This window comes from Pelodiscus sinensis, chromosome 1 (genome assembly GCF_052426305.1).
Source record: "Pelodiscus sinensis isolate ZL-2025 chromosome 1, ASM5242630v1, whole genome shotgun sequence".
NCBI classification, from domain to species: domain Eukaryota; kingdom Metazoa; phylum Chordata; order Testudines; family Trionychidae; genus Pelodiscus; species Pelodiscus sinensis.
In genome coordinates, this window is record NC_143052.1 from 84,014,253 (window position 1) to 84,034,999 (window position 20,747).

The 20,747-nt window shown below is 42.6% G+C and overlaps 1 protein-coding gene across 6 annotated transcripts in view; it reads left to right on the forward strand.

Annotated features, from left to right (window-relative positions):
- Positions 1-20,747, forward strand: part of CFAP54 (cilia and flagella associated protein 54) — a 243,621-nt gene that overhangs the window by 72,053 nt on the left and 150,821 nt on the right. For all 6 annotated transcript variants that reach the window (XR_012905249.2, XM_075933789.2, XM_075933754.2 and 3 more), the window contains 7 exons: positions 881-1,066; positions 3,671-3,810; positions 11,439-11,586; positions 13,528-13,683; positions 14,707-14,829; positions 18,323-18,469; positions 19,423-19,522. Coding sequence is in view for 5 of the 6 variants with exons in the window: in XM_075933789.2 (XP_075789904.2) it covers positions 881-1,066; positions 3,671-3,810; positions 11,439-11,586; positions 13,528-13,683; positions 14,707-14,829; positions 18,323-18,469; positions 19,423-19,522 (1,000 nt within the window). In the remaining variant the exon portion in view is untranslated. The remainder of the gene's footprint in view (positions 1-880; positions 1,067-3,670; positions 3,811-11,438; positions 11,587-13,527; positions 13,684-14,706; positions 14,830-18,322; positions 18,470-19,422; positions 19,523-20,747) is intronic.

Consider the following 20,747-nt stretch of genomic DNA (forward strand, 5'->3'; position numbering starts at 1 on the left):
AGTCAGAGGAAGAGTCCTCTATTTCAAAGTAAGTGCTGTGTAGATGCTCCCAATTTTGAAATAAGCTACATAATTGATGTGGCTCAATTTGCCTAGCTTATTTCGAGTTAAGCCCCGCTGTGTAGGAGCACCCTTACAATAATGAGTAGAATGCTTTTGAGTATACATTACATAAGTGCCCCCTTTTACTATAGCGATTTTATTCAAAGAAGTCTCTACAAAATAAAGAATAAAGTAGATAAAAGTATAACATCTGTTTACAGTTTCTACCTCGGTTACTGGGATGCTCACAAGACTATAAAAATGGAAAGAGGGAAATTTAAAACAGACTTGAGAAATTAATAAGTGTTGGTACTTTTAATATTTTCATTACATAAAAATAAAGATGGAGCTGTCTTTCCTTTTTAAAAGGACATTACCTTAGATTTATCTTCTCTGCACTTTTGGGGTTATAAAGGTGTCTCTCATCAGTCATATTCAAACATGAAGGCCTCTATACTCTTTGGAGAGAGAATTAGAACCCTTTTAGGCTCTATACTTAGCCCTTTTCTTTGTACTCAGCCACTCTCTAGACGGGCCTAGATCTTTTTCTCCTGCTTTCAAGAAAGGAAACTTGTAGACTATCTATCTGCTTTACCAGTCTCCCCAAGTATACTACCATAATCTGATCCTAACATTCCATGACACCTGCCCTGGAAACTTCATGTATTTTATAGGCTAGGTACATTTTTTGTATCAGTGAATTTGATGGGTTGTAATTTTCATTATATGAAAGAACTGATTCATAAATAAACAAAAGACCTTACAATAAAAATTTACTCTATTTTATTTACTTCTTGTTATATGCAGTACACGTAATTAGTAATATTTTTGTTAACAGATACCAGCTGATGGAAAAAGCCTTTTGGAAATAAAAGGCTTAGAGCCCAATGAAAAATATATGTTTGCAGTTGCAGCATATTCCTCTGATGGAAAGCTTATTGGTGATGCCATTGGGGAAACAACTAAACCAATCCTTGCTTATCCACCACTTTCTGCTACTACTGCTCGAACATACCTGACACAGGTAGATTTGATTTTTAATTAATACTTTCATGTTTTTTATTTGGTTCAAGATTTGTTTCTGTTCCCATGAGTAGTGTCCCAAACTTTTTTTTTTTAAAATCAGGTTCCAAGACAAAATTTCAGAATTTTCCAATAAACGTAAATAGGAAATATTACAACTTTAAAACAACAAATGATAAAATATAGCACTCTTGTTAATTCTGACTTCAAAAATAATGTGGAGTATCATCTCAAGGTGGGAGAAGTTTTTAGATCAGACCTCTTGACTTTTTCTTTCTTTTTCTATGTTGGTCACTTCCTGTTTAATCCCTTTTTTGTCTGTTGGTGTTCCCCTCCCCCCCCCTTCTTCATATCCTCCTGTTTCCTTTTCTTTTGGGGTTTCAGGCAAATAGCAGATCATCTTAGTGGGACTTTCTCAGGACTGAGGATTAAAGATTGAATTAAATTTTCCTGGGGGCAAATCTAAACCATTCAAAAGAGAAACCAGCAACAGGTTTCAAGAAAACTCTGTGAGGCAACTTTGTTACACTTCTTCTAAATTGTCTCCTCAACAAAGAAGAATTTGAGAGACCCGCACATTGGACAAAGAGTGAAACTTTCCAGCCCTGTTGATTTTGGAAAGCCATGAGAAGTATTACCCTAGATCTACAGAGGCAAGATCTGTGCACAGGAATGGTTGGCTATTTGGCTATCTGTGGCAATGTGGCTGTTGCAGTAGTAGTAGTTATAGAGAAAACACAGAAGGAATTACTACAGTTGTGCAAACTGTAGCAACATCTACATGATTTCTACACAGGGATTCTATGCAGGGGAATGCCCAGGCTTTATTCCACCCTTTCTGATGCTGGTCCTGAAACTCAAAACCTATAAATTCTAGCAGAATCAAATGGATATTGCATTTATTTTACTCAGATACAGTTCTGATAGTACTCTCAAAGATGTAATATAGGAAAGGGACGGGATTATAAGAGTTAAAAATTTGCTTATTACTGTAGTCAGAATTGACTTGAAATGGCTATGTAAATAACACTTACATTCATAATTACCATGCATTTCATGAAGTGGGCTCCAACCCATGATAGCTTATGTCCAAATAAATTTGTTAGTCTTTAAGGTGCCACAGGACTCCTCATTCATAACTAGAAAAATTACCCAGCATTGCTCAGGTCCTTAATTCAATTAATTTTTTGTGGAAAATAAAATGAAAATGTACTCTTGATTTAAAATTATTGCTCTGGGCTGGGGCTGAAGAGGAGAGGTTCAGTATACAGGCTGCCCGGGGAGAGAGGACTACTCCAGTCCTCTCTCACATCAACTGCTTGAGGCCATGTGAGAAGCACCTCTCCATGGCTGCTGCAGCTCCAGTGAACACATCTGTGGGAGTGGTGCTTGTCCTTCAGCTGGGGCAACTCCAGGTTTGTCTGCCTCCTGCACTCCCCAGCTAGAGTGAGGAACGCAGCAAACTGTGCACTTTTCCCTCACTCCCTGATGAAGTGGAACAGCCAGCAATATTTCCATATCAATCAGGGGTGGGTTGGGGGTGTCAGCCTCCCTCATTCTCCCTAAAAGGCTCCTGGGAGGTGGAAGGCTAGGGACTGGCACAGTCCTGGATGGAAGTCGTGCTCCCACCTATTCCAGGCACATCCCATTTTCCTGGCACAACCAAACTCAAATTTAACCAAGACATGTTAAATTTTTTAGGAAATGTACATTAATTTTGTTTGCCTCATTTTCTGGTGCCAAGCATGCAGAACCTGGATCTAGACTTCCAGACTTCCATAATTATCATTTAATTTATGATAAGAGGAAGTTACATAACAAATTTGGTGGGCCCAACTCTTACCATTTAGAAGTTCTTGAAGAAACAGACAGGCACACAGACAGACAAATTATCTCAAATATATATTAGACTAGAATATTCACCCAGTGTTGTTCAGGTCCTTAACTCAAATATTTTTTGTTTTTCTTCTTTTAAATCATTGCTCTGGGGTGGGGTTGGGGATGAGGGGTTCAGTATGCAGGCTGCCCCAGGGAGAGAGGACAGCTCCAGCCCTCTCTCACTGCAGTAGCTTAGGGCCACGTGAGACGCGCCTCTCCATGGATGCTGCAGTTGGAGAGGGGTGCATGTCCCCCAGCTGGGGGATAGACTGACACACAAACTGACAAACTCTCTCAAATATATAGGAGATAATTGTCACTTTCTCCACTGCTTCCCAAGGCTATCCAAAAGGGGTTATCCTGTACTGGTTCACATCTCTGGCTCTTGCTGTCCGCTGTGGTCATTATATTCTGTAACTATCCCTGCTATCAGAACCCTCCTTTTTTATTGTAGGAGAAACAATCACATTCCTGGTCCAATCCCATTGTCCTGGCACAACCAACCTGTATCTTGCTTTAAGTTATGGTAAGAGGAAGCTGCATGCCAAATTTGGTTATCTTAACTCTTACCGTTTAGGAGGAATTCTTGAACAAATGGACCGTCAGACAGACAGGCTTCCTCACTCTTTGTTAGACAACCCTTCTCAAATATATAGTAGATTATAATATTTGCTAATGACTTGTAGCATAAAAATCATGTGCTTTCAAAACTATGCTTTTCTTGTAGATTGCCTATCAGACAGGCTACTATACATTAGCCAAAAAAGCATTTTCACCAATCTGGAACTATTTTGTATTGGCTCCTTCATCATCTGCTGATCCAACAATTATTTCTGCTAGAAACAGTTTGACTGTATCTCAGAACAGGTAATTGGCAAAAATTATTTTAAAATAACAATTAAAACATTTTATTTTGTAGTGTAATGGGCTTATACTTCTAGTATGAAAGATGCTCTAAAAATAAATCACAATTATTAACTTTGTCATATAAAATATATAGTGTCATGAAATGAATAGTGTTTTCATTATAACTAGTATTTGCATGTTTTTCCCTTTGTAATAATATTTTCTCGGTCAAGACATGTTAAATTTTTTAGGAAATGTACATTAATTTTGTTTGCCTCATTTTCTGGTGCCAAGCATGCAGAACCTGGATCTAGACTTCCAGATAGTTTGAGTAAGGCTAAGATTTTATCATTCTAGCGCAAGAAGCTGCCAGTGTAGACATAGCCTTGGAGTGGCCTGGGGCTGCAACAGGCAGGGAACCTGCCTGAGCATTCTGGTGGGGTGGCCTGGAGACTGGATCCAAAGTCTTGGTGGATTGGATGTGGCCTGTGGGCTGGATCTTGTCCTCCCCTTCCCTTAGGAGTATGCATATCCCTGGGTGAGAACCATTCTTATAGGAGATATAATCAATGAAGGGAAACAAAGAATTTATTCTTTACATCTTAAAATGCAGGTAAGAAGTTATAAGGCTAAGGTTTAAAAAAAGAAGACATCTTCCGGAAAAAAGCACAAAAACAATGTATTAAGAATTTTTCGCTAAAATCAACAAGATAAAGGAAAATATTAACTCTTTGGTATATGAACTGTGTTTTCAATATGCGTAAGGGATGTAGATATTGTGTAATTGAATAGTTATATAACCACATGAAATCTTATTGGTTCCATGACTATTTGATAGTTCCCGGGGGTGGTGCTGGCAGCCAGTGCACTCCTGGTCCCACTCCTGAGGAGCCCCCTGCCACTCCTCAGTGCTGCCTCTGTAATAAAGGCAGCAGCACTGGGTGGCAGGTGGGAGCTGGTCTGCAACGTGAGCCAATTTAAGAACTAGCTCCCAGTGTAGACCCAGCTGCCTGCTGCCCTGCGCTGTTGCCTCTGATACTTTTGACTAGAGCCAAATCCCTGCAAGCTTCATGGAAACTTTTTAAAGACACTATAATAGAGGCCCAACTTAAATGTATATCCCAAATTAAAAAACATAGCAAGAGACCTAAAAAAGAGTCACCGTGGCTTAACCACCATGTAAAAGAAGCAGTGAGGGACAAAAAGGCATCTTTTAAGAAGTGGAAGTTCAATTCTAGTGAGATAAATAGAAAGGAACATAAACACTGTCAAATCAAGTGTAAAAATGTAATAAAAAAAGCAAAAAAAGATTTTGAGGAACAGCTAGCCAAAAACTCAAAAAGAAATAACAAAATGTTTTTTTAAGTACATTAGAAGCAGGAAGCCTGCTAAAAAACCTGTGGGTCCCCTAGACGATCGAGCTATAAAAGGAGCAATCAAGGACAATAAAGCCATTGCGGATAAACTAAATGATTTCTTTGCTTCAGTTTTCACGGCTGAGGACGTTAGGGAGATTCCCAAATCTGCACCGCCCTTCATGGGTGATGAATCTGAGGAACTGTCCCGGATTGAAGTGTCATTAGAGGAGGTTTTGGAACAAATAGAAAAACTTAATGTTAACAAATCTCCGGGACCAGATGGCATTCATCCAAGGGTTCTAAAAGAACTCAAATGGGAAATTGCTGAACTTTATCTGTGGTTTGTAACCTATCCTTTAAATCGGCTTCCGTACCTAATGACTGGAAGGTAGCCAACGTGACACCAATATTTAAAAAGGGCTCTAGAGGCGATCCTGGCAATTACACACCAGTAAATCTAACTTCAGTACCGGGCAAATTAGTCGAAACAATAGTAAAGAATAAAATTGTGAGGCATGTAGAAGAACATAATTTGCTGGACAAAAATCAACATGGTTTCTGTAAAGGGAAATCCTGTCTTACTAATCTGTTAGAGTTCTTTGAAGGGGTTAACAAACATGCGGACAAGGGGGATCCAGTAGATATCATATACTTAGATTTTCAGAAAGCCTTTGATAAGGTCCCTCACCAAAGGCTCTTGTGTAAATTACATTGCCATGGGATAAGAAGGAAGGTCCTTTCTTGGATTGAGAACTGGTTAAAAGACAGGAAACAAAGGGTAGGAATAAATGGTAAATTTTCAGAATGGAGAGGGGTAGCTAGTGGTGTCCCCCAAGGGTCAGTCCTGGGACCAATCCTTTTCAACTTATTCATAAATGATCTGGAGAAAGGGGTAAGCAGTGAGATGGTAAAGTTTGCGGATGATACTAAACTGTTTAGGATAGTCAAGACAGAAGCAGACTGTGAGGGACTCCAAAAAGATCTCACCAAACTGAGCGATTGGGCAACAAAATGGCAAATGAAATTTAATGTGGAAAAGTGTAAAGTGATACACATCAGGAAGAATAACCCCAACTATATGTACAGTATGATGGGGGCTAATATGGCTACAACAAATCAGGAAAGAGATCTTGGAGTTACCGTGGATAGTTCTCTGAAAACTTCCCCACAGTGTGCAGCGGTGGTCAAAAAGGCAAATAGGATGCTAGAAATTATTAAGAAAGGATAGAAAATAAGACACAGAATAACTTACTGCTTCTGTATAAAACTATGGTACGCCCACATCTTGAATACTGTGTACAGATGTGGTCTCCTCACCTCAAAAAAGATATTTTGGCTTTGGAAAGGGTTCAGAAAAGGGCAACTAAAATGATTAGGGGTTTGGAATGGGTCCCATATGAAGAGAGGTTAATGCGACTGGTGCTGTTTTTCAGTTTAGAAAAGAGGAGACAGAGGGAGGATATGATAGAGGTATATAAAATCATGAGTGGTGTGGAGAGGGCGGATAAAGAAAAGTTATTTATTAGTTCCCATAATAGAAGAACTAGAGGACACCAAATGAAATTAATGGGTAGCAGGTTTAAAACTAATAAAAGAAAGTTCTTCACACAGCGTGTAGTCAACCTGTGGAACTTCTTGCCAGAGAAGGCTGTGAAGGCTAGAACTATAACAGAGTTTAAAGAGAAGCTAGATAATTTCATGGAGGTTAGGTCCATAAGAGGCTATTAGCCAGGGGATGGAAATGGTACCCCTGGCCTCTGTTTATCAGAGTTTGGAGAAGGATGGCAGGAGACAAATTGCTTGATCATTGTCTTCGGTCCACCCTCTCTGGGGCACCTGGTTCTGACCACTGTCAGCAGACAGGCTACTGGGCTAGATTGACCTTTGGTCTGACCCAGTATGACTGTTCTTATGTTCTTATGTTCTGGGAGGAACCAGCTTTCACGCGGCACCGCAGAGCTGGTGCTGGGGGAAACCAGTGGGGACCTCACCCTCTCGGCTGCTGCCTTTTTATTAGAGGCAGCAGCATAGAGGAGTGGGAGGGCAGGTGCATCCAGTGCTTTAAGTCAGCTCCTCACGAGCACCAGCTCCTCCCCACCTTGCTGTTTCTATATCAGAGGGTAAAGCTTATTGGTTAATCATGTAGTGGACTACACAGTTACATCCCTAATGTGCATGTGTGTACAATGGCTAGTTCAATGGTGCTCTGATACTTGAATATAGGCATTAGGCATTACAGTACAAAATAATAATGTTCACAAACAGCAGTAATAGAAGAAGAGACTGATTAGAAAATAAATAGCCTGTTATAGCCTTGAAATAACTTCCAAGAAAAGTTTTCTAATTTTTCCATCCATGTGCAGAATAAATTTTGCGCAATGCATCGAGGTATGTACAGATGTGTGCCACCAGTAGAAACAAAAAACCTAGATATAAAATATATTTTTAAAAAGTTACCGTAGGAATAATTACTCCAGCCAGGACAGGTTAAGGATTTTCATACTCACTACTCAAAGAATTAAATTTAAGTGTAAGAGAAGTAAAAAATATGAAATGCAGTCAAAACAGTAAAATATCATGCATTGAAAGAATAAAATTAGAGAATATGTGCATTGCAGGAAGTAGAAAGAAGTAACAACAACAATAATACAATTATGTGTTGGAAGGTGACTGTGACAGAAACCGAGTGTGTGACCCAGAGACAGTTTGTGTGTGTGACCAAAAAGCAATGTGTGTGGCCTAGAGAGTGTATGTCAGGCCTGGGCAAAATACGGCCTACGGGCCGGATTAGGCCTGCCAACTCACCGTATCCAGCCCACGGATACTGCGGGAAGCTCTAGGCAGGCTCCCTGCTTGTCTTGCCCCACCTGCATGCCGCTCAGAAATGTGGCTGCAGGGCTGTTTTTCTTTAAAAACTGTGAGTCTGGAAGGGTGAGGGTAAAGTTTTAGGAGCTGCCAATGGGAGCTGTCTGTTTCAAAAACAGGCAGCCACAAAGCACAAAGAACTCCAGAGCACATCGCTGCAGCCTATGGGGGAGCAGGACAGGCAGTAGTGTTCTTTCTAAACTGCACCCCACAGCCTCACAGGTGATTAATCAGCCCTGCCCAGTCAGAGGCTCAGGACTCTATGCAGGGAGCTGACTGACTGGGTGGGGCTGATTAATCACCTGTGAAGCTGTGCTGCCCTGTATCTGAGAGAGAACACTGGCTAGCAGAGAGGCTGATTCATAAACAAGCTGCTCGCTAGTAAGTCTTCTGGTCAGACCCTGCCTCTGGCACCCCAGTTCCTCCCTTCCCAACCCTGTACCCCCCCATTCCTGCACCTTACTCCACATACCCAAATCCTCTGCCCCCCCTCCTGCACTCATATCCCATTCCAGATCTGGCACCCCAATCCCCTGCCCCAGATCACAGTCCCTTCCTGCCCTAGTTCACAACCCAAATCCCTGCACCCCCTCCTGTATCCCAAATTCCTGCTCTAGGTCACAGTCCCATCCCTGGCATCTCAGCCCATTGCCCCAGGTCATAATTGCCTCCTTCACCTAAACGCCCTCCCTTACCCCAAGCTCCCTTCTGCACCCAGCCTCCGTCCCAGACCCTGCACTTCCTCCATTAATATAATGGAAGAGTGTGGCCCTTGATCACTTTCCAAATTCTTGGAGCGGCCCCCATCAAAAATTAGTGCCCGGCCCTGGTGTATGTGCTTTGTGTGGCCCAGGGATAGTGTGTGTCTGTGTGTATTTGAACAAGAGACTCTGTCTGTGTGTGTGACCCAGAGGAAGTGTGTCTGTATATTTGTGTGTGACCCAGAGACAGTGTGTATGCTGGCTGCTGGGGAAGTTTCTTTAAGCAGGGGCAGATTTACAGTGAAACATACCGTGCCTTGACATGGGGCCTCCCCAACAACTCGGGTGGCCAGGGCCAGGCAGTCCAGCACCAGGCCTGCCACCCCACCTCCTGTGCAGGGGACAGTCCCTCTGCAAAGAGGACTGTGTGGGAGGCAGGAGAGCAGGGATGCTCACCTGTAGGCTGCAGACTCAAGAGAGCCAGCAGGTGGAAGCCAGCAGCAAGAACATGAGCTGGAAGGTTTCAGAGAAGCACAGGACAGCTGCACAGCCAGCTGGAGAAAAGCTGTGCTTTGAAGCAGGAAAGCACTGCTTCTCTCCAGCTGCCAGATGTGCAGCTACCGAATGCTCCTTTGAAGCCTTCAAGCCCATATTTATGCTGCTGGCCACCATCTGGTGGCTGCCCATGGCAGGGGCAGGGGGATGAAGAGCCCTTTAGTTGCACAGACAGTAGGAAAAAGCCTCAGTTTGAAGAGGGAAAGCGTTGCTTTTCTCCGGCAACTGGCTGTGTGACTGCAATGCCCCCTCCTCCTGAGTATTCCAGCCCCTGAAATGTTGCACTGCTTTTGGCTGCTACCTGGTGAGTGGCTGCTCCTGTGGATGAAGGGGAGCGTGGATGGGGGATAGAAAGCCTGGGGTGGGTGGGGGGGTAGGGGCAATCTGGTGGCTGATGGAACTGTGCCCCCTTCTTTCACCTCCAGGCGAACCAGCACAGGGCCATTGGGGTGCCTGAAGCTATCCTCCATGGCCTTACAGATCTTTGTATTTCTTTTGTCAGTCATCTCCCGCCCCACCATGGCAGCTCTGCTTCAGTGCTGGGCCTGCAGCGCTATAGCTTCCATCCGATGCCCTGCCTTTCTGGGGGCCCAGACTTTCCCCCGCCCACACACCTTGCTCAGCAGCCCTACCTAACCCCTCAGTTCCTGTGCCTGGAGAAGTGCCCCTCCCCCACACCATGAGCAGCCACCAGGCTGTGGCCAGTGGTATGAATATAGGCTGGAAGGATTCAGAGGAACATTGGGTAACCACGCACCTGGCAGTTGGAGAGAAGCAGCACTTTTCCCACTTGAAAGTGCTGCTTTTCTCCAGTTGGCTGTGTGGCTGCCCTGTGCTCCTCTGAAGCCTTCCAGCTTGTGTTCGTGCTGCTCACAACCTCCTGTCAGCTCTCCTGAAGCTGCAGCCTATAAGTGAGCCTCCTTGCTCTTCTGCCCCCAACACAGTCTTTCCTGCAGAGGGACTTCCCCCTATTGTAGCTGCCCCCTGCACGTGGGGTGGAGTACCAGGCCCACTGTTGGATTGCCTGGTCCTGGCAGCCCCGTGCTTTTGCAGGGAGAGGCGTGCCAAGACACGGTATGTTTCCATTATAAATCCAGCCCTGGAGCTGGCTGCTGGGGAAGTCTCCAAGGCCGTGGACTGGCTCTTTAAGGGTATGTCTACACTACCACCCTAGTTTGAACTAGGGTGGTTAATGTAGGCATCCGAAGTTGCAAATGAAGCCCGGGATTTAAATATCCCGGGCTTCATTTGCATCTTGCCGGACGCCGCCATTTTTAAATGCCCGTTAGTGCGGACTCTGTGCCCGCGGCTACACGCGGCATGGAGTAGGTAGTTCGGATTAGGCTCTCTATTCCGAACTACCGATACTCCTCATACCGGTAGTTTGGAATAGAGAGCCTAATCCGAACTACCTACTCCGTGCCGCGTGCAAGATGCAAATGAAGCCCGGGATATTTAAATCCCGGGCTTCATTTGCAACTTCGGATGCCTACATTAACCACCCTAGTTCGAACTAGGGTGGTAGTGTAGACATACCCTAAGAGAAGCACTCACTCACCCACTGCCCACAAGCTTGGGACACTCCACTAATTCAGACCTCAGACCTTAGCAGCTCCAGTCCTCAGTCCAGAGCCAGGCTGTCCCCTCTCCCCAGCTCTATGGACATAGAGTACAGGAGGGAAAGGGGGGAAACCTGGCAATATCTCCCACCCTACACTTTGCACAGCCAAAAGGAGGGTTCCTGGAGTAGCTGCAGGAGCAATGTGGCTACAAAGCCCTGGGCCTTTTCAACTGTGTGGCACTCGAATCTCTCCTGGATAGCTGCCTAGGCACAGTTTAGAGGGACATAGCTTCTAAGTTGTCAAAATATGACGGTACAATGGCGTCACTAGAGGAGGAAGAATTTGAAAAGCCATCCCAGGATAGTATCTGTCTAGCCCATACCAAAGTAGGAAACTTTTCTCCATCCTAGTGCAATACTGACATCACTGGGCAGTGTTAAGTGAAATTAATCTCATTTGCATCATGATAATCATCAGCTGTATTAATTCTTTTGATTTATGATCTAATTAGTATTTGTATTTTTCACAAATTATGCAGTTTATACGTGGAATGTCTATATCACAATTATGTACTTTTACCATCATTTTGCCTTTTTTATCTTTTGTAGATTATGTCTTGATGCTATATCCCAGACTTCTCCAGTCCTCTTGCACCTCTTTCTTAGGAGCATTTTTATTATTAATGAGATTAATGTTAAGGAAGGAGCACTCTTCTGTGATTCCATTTGTTCCAATGAGATACTGTACAATGGACAAGTATGTTTGGCTTAAAACTAATGCTGGGTTTGAGTTTACCTTTTTGATTTGACCAGTGTATCTCAAAATTCTATGGTATATGGTACAATGTATTACCTGTGAATGCGGTTTATCTCATTCTTCATTAGCATGGCATCCATCAAGTACAATCTTCTGTGTTTTTAAGGCCTCTTAACATTTGTTGATATTTCTATATCTTTGGTGAAAGTGAATTTTCTAGATCAATTATCCCCTCATTCAGGGGCAAAGCACACTGAAGCCAGTGGAAGGACTTTCATTGACTGCAGTATGGTCTCTGTATGGTTCTAAAGAAACAAAAATCACTGTTAATTTTGTGCTGTTTCAGTGTTGCTAGAATTTTTTCTTTATCAATGTTTTTGTGACTCGGCCTGTATTTTTATTTAATATTAAATGTGTAATAGGCTAGATTGGGCAAACTTTTTTGCTTTGAGGGTACCGCAGAGAGTCTGGGCAAGGGTGCAAGAGGCAGTGTGGGGTGCAGGCTCCAGCCCAGCACCACTGGTCAGCTCTGGGATGTCAGTGCAACAGGGCAAAGGCAGGCTCCCTGTCTACCCTGGCTCCACATGACTCCTGGAAACCGCCAGCATGCCTGTCAACAGCTCCTGAGGAGTGAGGGGAGGAGGTAGTTCTGTGTGCTGCCGCCATCTGCATACACTGTCTCCCAAAGTTCCCATTGGCCCTGGTTCCCTGTTCCCGGCCAGTGGGAGCTTCAGGGGACAGTGTTTGCAGGTAGTGTGGCAAAGGTATTTTGAGTTCTTTCTTGCTCCTCTCACTCACCAAAAAAGTGATCTAGTATTTTTTGAAAGTAATAATGCAAAGGTATATCGATTTGATTTTCAGTTTATTTTTATTCCAAGTCCCATTGCATTTATTTTACCTAAGGATCCAATCCCGTAGTCCTTACTTTTGTGAAACATATGATTGATTTCACTGGGCCTGCACACAGAAGCAAGGACTGCAGAATTCAGACCTAAAATGTCCAGGCAAGAAAGCAATTGATACCCACTTGTCAATTAAATATGAGAGATTATCATGTGAAATTTCCATTTTGCTAAGTTGTCTGCATTTCTACTAATGCACTCAACTAATGTTGAAGCCCAAGCTTTGTAGGCTGATAGTCAAAGGATACAATTAGTTCAAAAACACTGTCTTCCTTTGGAGTCTTAGGGTATGTCTACACTACCCTCCTAGTTCGAACTAGCGGGGTAATGTAGGCATACCGCACTTGCAAATGAAGCCCGGGATTTGAATTTCCCGGGCTTCATTTGCATAAGCGGGGAGCCGCCATTTTTAAAACCCCGCTGGTTCGAACCCCGTGCAGCGCGGCTACACGGGGCACGAACTAGGTAGTTCGAACTAGGCTTCCTAGTTCGAACTACCGTTACTCCTCATTTCACGAGGAGTAACAGTAGTTCGAACTAGGAAGCCTAGTTCGAACTACCTAGTTCGTGCCCCGTGTAGCCGCGCTGCACGGGGTTCGAACCAGCGGGGTTTTAAAAATGGCGGCTCCCCGCTTATGCAAATGAAGCCCGGGAAATTCAAATCCCGGGCTTCATTTGCAAGTGCGGTATGCCTACATTACCCTGCTAGTTCGAACTAGCGGGGTAGTGTAGACATACCCTTATATACTTACTGCAGGGATCACTGTAAAATTTATTCACATTCAGACATCTTATATCCTAAGTAGTTATACTGCTGCTTTAGACACAGAATGTCTTTTTTCTTCTAGCAAAATGCAGGACAATGTAGCACTTTAAAGACTAACAAGATGGTTTATTAGATGATGAGCTTTCGTGGGCCAGACCCACTTCCTCAGATCCCTCAGATCCATTTTTTCTTCTACTCTTTCTTCTACTCTCTGAGATAAGTAATTTAAACAAGAGAATTTACATGTGAATAAAAATGTTTGTCTATTTACAGGTTGCTAGACTAACTGAATGTGAGAGAATGATGGTGGCAATTGAACTCAGTAATTGGTTAAATGATGCAAATTATGTCCTGCAAGCTGTTGTTCAATGTTATGGTCTCCTTGCTCCGATTATCTATCACAAGATTGCTTCAGTGCCAGTACTTCAGGTAAGTGCATTAAAAGATAGGCTGCTTGCATACAAATCTTCTGAATTAAAAAAATAATATATAACGGAAACAGAAGGCAAACCAAACATGTGGGCAGTGTGTTCTTAGAAGCATATTCAGAGCAGTTTTTAATGCTTTTGATAATTTCACAAGACACAAATATTTATTCCATCCATTCCTGTAAGATTCAAAATCTATGAATCTGGATACTTTTCTTAGATATGCTAGTATAAATTCAGAGTAATTCCATTGAGTTCACTGTGGTAATGTGGTAGATTTAAAACATGCCAGAGTTATAGCCATAACCCCTGATTGTATTTTGTTAACAAGCAGTAGTGTTGAGGGAAACAGAGTCAAGCACTCAAAGAAATACTCTTATCATAATCATCTCTCTTCAAGCTATGACTTTGACTGATGGGGTCTTAATAATTCACTTTGTTTTAAATGGAGAGATCTTTTAAAAACAAAAGCAAGCATCTTCTAAATGAAATCTGAATGACTTCTTGAGCCCCGATCTGCTTTTTCGACAGATAGCGTCCACGCTGAATGGACGCTATCTCACATTTAAGCTGTGATTACTATGGACGGAGTGGCCATCGGGGCACCTGTGCTTCTTCCTCTTTCCTATCCTTGCGAAATAACTCCCTTTTCGCCATCCACACACGCCTTTTTCTGACAGAACTCTTTTGGAAAAAGGCTTCATCCTCGTAGAAAGAGGTTTACCAATGTCAAAAAACCCCTCTGTTCTTTTGATTTTTTTTTGAAAGAATGTGGTTGCAGTGTGGACATAAGTGAAGTTTTTTTGGAAAAAACTCGGCAGTGTAGACCTACCCTGGGTTAGTTTTGGGAGTCCCAGTCTCTGCTCTGAGACGACTGTGGGAGCTGGTGCTTGGTGGGGTGGGCAGGGGAAAGAAAGGGATTCTGAGAAGCAGGATTCCTCAGTTCCTTTTCTAACCATGCCACTTCTCCGCTCGGTGCTTTTAAGTTCACATTAAGTTCATACTGTAATCCTTCTACTTTCAGATTCTCATCAAGTGTCTAACAGTCCTGCAAGAAGTCCCAAGTTCTATCTTACAGAGGAAACAGACAGGTTGTTATGAGAGTATTCAGCATATGATAGCTTGCTCCTCCTATTATACAGCACAGGTATTTACCTTATTGTGTTTAGGAATGTAGACTTAAGGCTCAATAGATACAGAAAAAAAATAGACAAACCTTCATCTTACTGATCTGACCTTAAGAAGTGTTTGGCACTCTTGAATAAAGGCCTAAATTGAAAAGTAGTGGTATAAAAACATTTATGTTTTGAATCAGCAAATTTTAGTAATGCTGTTTATTGTTGCTTAAGTTTTAAAAATCTGAAATTTTATTAAGTAGTTTGTTCAGAGCATAGATTATTATTTATTTACTAGCAGAAATACCTGGCGTCCCCCGGGGAAAATATAGTAAAAGGCGTAATGAATGAGCTATGTCAATTACATTAACATAGCATATTTTACTGGAAATACTTTTCTCTTATATATTATTTAAGAAATTAACATAGCTAGTGATGTGCTTACAAAACGCATTTACATTTAACTAATTTCTTGATGACAAAGGTGTGGTGAATGAACTATATAAATTACACAGGGTATGTTTACACTACAGAGTTATTTCGAAATAGTTATGTCTTATTTCAAAATAAGGCGTCTACACACAAAATGCATTTTAAAATAGCTTTTTGCTGTTTCGAAATAGCGCGTCCACGCTGATTGGATGCTGAATCGCATTTAAGGTCAGCCATAACTGGTTCCGGGAGGGCATCAGGTCAGAAGTTACTTTGTGGCCAGGGTGGCCAGCAGGGTACGTTGGGAAGGGCTGGAGGCTCCCTATTTCGAAATAAGCTTCTACACAGCGCTTATTTCGAAATAGCAATTTCGAAATTGTTGCTATTCCTCGTGTAATGAGGTTTACCAATTTTGAAATAAGCCCTACGCTATTTTGAATTAATTTTGAAATAGCAGTTGGCTTGTGTAGATGCTAGGAAAGTTATTTCGAAATAATAGCTGTTATTGCGAAATAACTTTGCTGTGTAGACATACCTTTAGAATTGAGAAAAGCCTAGTGGACTACTTAGTTCATACTACTTAGTTCATAGCCAGAGGGAAAAGATCTCATAATTGCAGTTTGTGACACACTTAACAGAGTCTACCAAATGCCTATGATGAGGTGCTACTACAAGCTAATTATCAGTGGGCCCAATTGGGGCTCTGGAGGAACCGATTTTGAGATATAACTAATCCAGTTATTTAAGTTAGGAAATCAGTAGTATCCATTCAAAATTTTGTATTTCTAGCTCTTATCATTTAGGAGAGCTTTCAGGACTAACAAACAAACAAACAAACTTTCTAAAATATAAGATTATTTACAAATGGAATCAGTGGCCTCATTTTCATTTGTACTTTGCAGTGCTTACATTTAATAAACTTAAAATGTTAATCTTTATTGAACTACTAGAAGATTTATCTGGCATTGCCTTGGTCAATTACAGGGAGGCAGTGGATCTGCTCATAAGGTCTGTAAGCTTCTCCCAAGGTTGGCCCAGAGCCAGAGTCAGAGGGAGGCCATGCACCCCAGCAGCTGGCTTTGCTCTGGGGCTGGCCAGGGAGAGGGGTTCATGCACCCTACCCACCAGCTTTGGGGCAGCCAGGAGGAGGGGTGAGGAGCTGCAGCTTCCTGCTACAGGGGGGAGTCCTGGGTCTTGTAGGCTGGATCTGGCTCGTTGGGAAGGAAGCAGCTGTGTGCGCTGCTGCCCCTTCCCTCGGCTGGGGAAACTTCAGTGTAGGAAACTGCTCTCCTGGAGGCTTTCCTCACTGTTCCCATTGGCCAGAATCACACCTATGGGAGAAATGGGGAAGAGGGACAGTGTCTGGGAGTGGCACAGTGCACAGAGCCAATTAAGTGCCTCAGATGCCTCACACCTATTGCCCTCACATATCCCGCTCCTGCCAAAACCCCACACTCTCAGCCATTTTCTGCACCCTTCTTTCTTCCCAGATCCTGCACCCCAGCTTGCTACTGCACCTTCTCTTCTTCTCACACTCTGCACCCCCAGCCTGCTGCTGTGCCCTCCATCTCTCTGAGACCACTCACCCTTAGGCCACTCCTTCATCCTCTCTTCTGCCTAGACCTCGCACCCCTATCTACCCAGACCCCCCACCCTCAGCCTATTCCTGCACTCCGCCTCTTGGACAGATCCTTGCCCCCAGCATGCTCCTACACCCAGCTTCCTGGCAAGACTCTCACCCTCAGCCCACTCCTGCAGACTACCTCCCACCCAGACTCCCCACCCCTTCCCCCTCATACACCCTCTTCTGGCTGAGACCATGCACCCCCGACACTAGTCTCGCATCCTCCTTCCAACCCAGACCTCACAACCCCATCTGCAACTCACCTCCCATCCAGATCCTGCACCCCCATCCCTATCCTGTTCCCCAGCAGCTCCCTCATGCACACTGAACCCCTCAATTTTGACCTCACCCTATAGCCTAGGGAGGCCCACAAAATCTATGAGACCTGGGACTCCAGAAGAGTTACTCTGGCCTGTGGGAAGCCCTGAATCATGGTCCTTTCTTCTTTCCCCTTATGGGGCTAGAGCGCAAGGGGAGTGAGGCGTTTCAGTTGGGGGCCACATCAGTGAGGGTTAGGATGTTTTCGTTTTGTTTTTTAGTAGGTTTTTTTTTTTGTTTTCGCTTCTCACTTTAGTGTGGCCTCTGACTGATTTTTCTGTGGGTCAGCAGCTCCTAACCCAAAAAAGTTTCCCCGCTTCTGGCAATAAAATAAATAAAGGCAATTTTGAAATCCTTTATTCTTTTGTTTTAAGATATTTAGAGATAAGCAAATGCATTGTGTCATCATGAGTGGCTGGCTGGTGGTCCATAGAAAGGTTTATGTTGAGTGGGCCATAGGCCAAACATTTTGAGAATTACTGCTTAATAATGACATATAGTAGCCTAATTAAATCTCAGAGTAGAACATAGGAATACAACAAATTGTTGACATTGTAATTCAAAGTGCCTGCAAGACTGCTGATCATTTGGGATAGAGGGTGATGCACTTCATATTTTGAATGATGGGCTTTATCAATAGGTTAAGTGCACAATAGAGTATTTTTAAAATAGGTAGGAGGGCACCTTGTCAGAGCATGTGACAGAAAAATTAGACTAACCCAGAGCATAGCTAAGTGGTTAGTTACCTATGAAGAAGATACTGTCTCTGAGGAACTCAGACAACATATGGTAATGAAGAAAAGGGTTAGTATGTAAATATCAAATCAGATTTTCAAACAGCAATGTGCCTACCATAGCTTTGAGAATCTACATGCAAAAAAAGAGGGTATATAAATGAAGATGCATAACTACAATTTAGGCACTTGCACAGGAAGTTTTGAAAATTCAAACCTAATTTCTTTGATTTTACAATTACTCATGAATAAACTTTTTGATATTGCTCTGTACTTTATTATTACATGAAGAGTTTTAGTCATTGGCTAATATCTCTATAATATTAATGTATTTCCCAGTTACACATTTTCCCAGGAAAAATTTAAATATTACAGATTACTGTGAAAAGAAACAAATAATTAATAGATGTTTAACAGGTGCTGCGTTCATGGAAAGAATATGAACTAGCATTAATTATTATTAACTATGGGAAAAAGTTGTTGGATTCCTCACAAACATCCCATGGACAGTCTAAAATCAGCAGTATTGAAGAAATGCAAGTTGAAACAGAAATACAAGATGAGGTAATCTTCCCCCCCCCCATTTTCCATTTCTTTTCTAAAAGCAGGACTTTGTATAATGCCAATGTAAAGGCTCATCCTCTCTTGAGTGTCCTCTTTTTGACCTGGGATGTGTGTCCATCGGCTTCTCTGCTCCGACTGGCTCTGGGAGTGGTGGTATCCCAGGTGCCCTTTCCTCTGAGTCCACAGTTCATATTTCTAACTTCATATACAAGAGTGCATATAGAAAAATAGAATTTACACATTTGGCATGCACTCCCTTGGCCCCACATGACTCGTACTGGCAGGCGCCGGGAAATTTAAAGTGCGGGGCTGTGGCGCCCCATCACAATCCTCCCTCCTCCTCCAGCAGCAGCCCGCCGGCCCTTGGGCGGACGGCCCACCGGGAAATTCCCGATATCCCGCAGGGCCAGTCCACCCCTGGCGCTGGCGTGGGGCCTATTGAGACCATTCATGTCAATAGCAAACCATAATAAGGGCCAGGCCTGCTCATCACAAAGACTCTCCCACTGGATTTTGGACTGTATTAAGCTCCGTTACTCCCAATCAGAAGTGGTTCTTCCAGACCACATAAGGACACATTCCATCAGGGCCTTGTCTACCACAATAGTACCCATAAGAGACATTTGTGCAGCTGCTACATGGTTGTCAGACCACACATTTGCAAAGCATTTGGAAAGCATTATACACTTATTGATTTAGTTTCATTATACCTAAATACTTCAATATACAGAAAGTTAATATATTTAAATCACAATTTACATGCAGTTTATTTCATGGTTTATTCTGAAGTTGTCACTGGAAAAAAATCACATAAAGACACTAACAAATATTGATTAGCATAACAAACAGGGAATTAGGAGAGTTCGGATTTATTCCTAGCTCTGCCATTGACCTGCAGCCTACAACTACATAAACTTGAAGCATTAATAATTTATGACTTTTTATATTCTTAGACTCCTTACAGTAAAAAGAAGTCACAAGCAGCTGCAGTTGAAAAAGCAGCTGAGAACCTATCAGCCCTGGAATCAAATCTCCTGAAACTGACAAGACCAGGTAAATGTTTTAGCAGAATATTTACCTTATCTACTACTAGCAGATTACCCGGTGTTGCCAAAACAAAATTCTACTCTAAATTTTTCCATTTTATCTCTCTTCTGTAAGGGTTCTGTAAGGTTTATTGCAAAGCAATCCTATTCCAAGTTCATCCTATTTTTCTGGCTACTCTTGGTTCAGTCTCTGTTTGGTTGTATGAGACACAATCCCATTCCAGATACGTCCCATTTTCTGGCATAACCAAACTTTTATATTGCTTTAAGTTATGTTAAGAGGAAGCTGTATATGAATTTGGTGTTCCTAGCTCTCACTGTTTAGGAGGAGTTCTTGATCAAACAGACAAACTCTCTACAATATATGTAGATTTCTCATGGCTTGCATTCAAAAATGGTTTTGCTAACTAAGTGCATGCAGTTTCTTTCACTCTTTTTGAGAGGGGGAAAATGAGGGACATAACATAATCAACCAAATATATGATTTCTGTTGCCCCATTTAGGATGGCAGTAACATACAGCAAAGTTTCCACCAAGTCATTCCTTCATTTTCATGGTAATATCTAATTCCTCATTAACAACCATGATTGCTGTACTCAAGCAAGCACACTAACACGCTTATCAGTTACATGGGGGCTTCATGCTGAAGCTGTTCATACTGCTTTTTTTCAGGACAATCTAGTTTGAGCCTTTAATGACTTATGTCCATTTAAAACTTAAAGTTCCCGCAGAAGTGCCTGCAGCAGTAAATATCATTGACCCAACCCATAAAATACTGAATTTAAAAGATGTAATCTTTCAGCATCTATTAGTAAACAGCAATCACTCTTTGGTCACTGTCTTTTTTCTGTGTTTGCGTAACACTTAGCTCAGTGGAGTAATACAAATACATACTTTCATAACAACTGAAATGTTTAGCTGCTCCTTATACTGGATGAAATAGGAAAGGATTATTTGTCCTGGTATATTGAAAGAAGGACAGGAGACATTTGGCATGGGTTTAATAAGACTCAACTTTATTTTTAGGTGTCTGGAACTTTCCAGTGATCAATGTGTATAGTGCAGATAAACTTAATTTTATTCTGTAATTACTTGGGGGCCTACACTAGCTCCCCCCTCTTTTTCCATCCAGCTCCCTCCAGCAAATTCATTGCTAGGACCTCACCATCTGCCCCCCACTCCCACCCCATCATAGGAGGGCTAAGTTAAGCTATAAGAATAGGGGGTTGGCT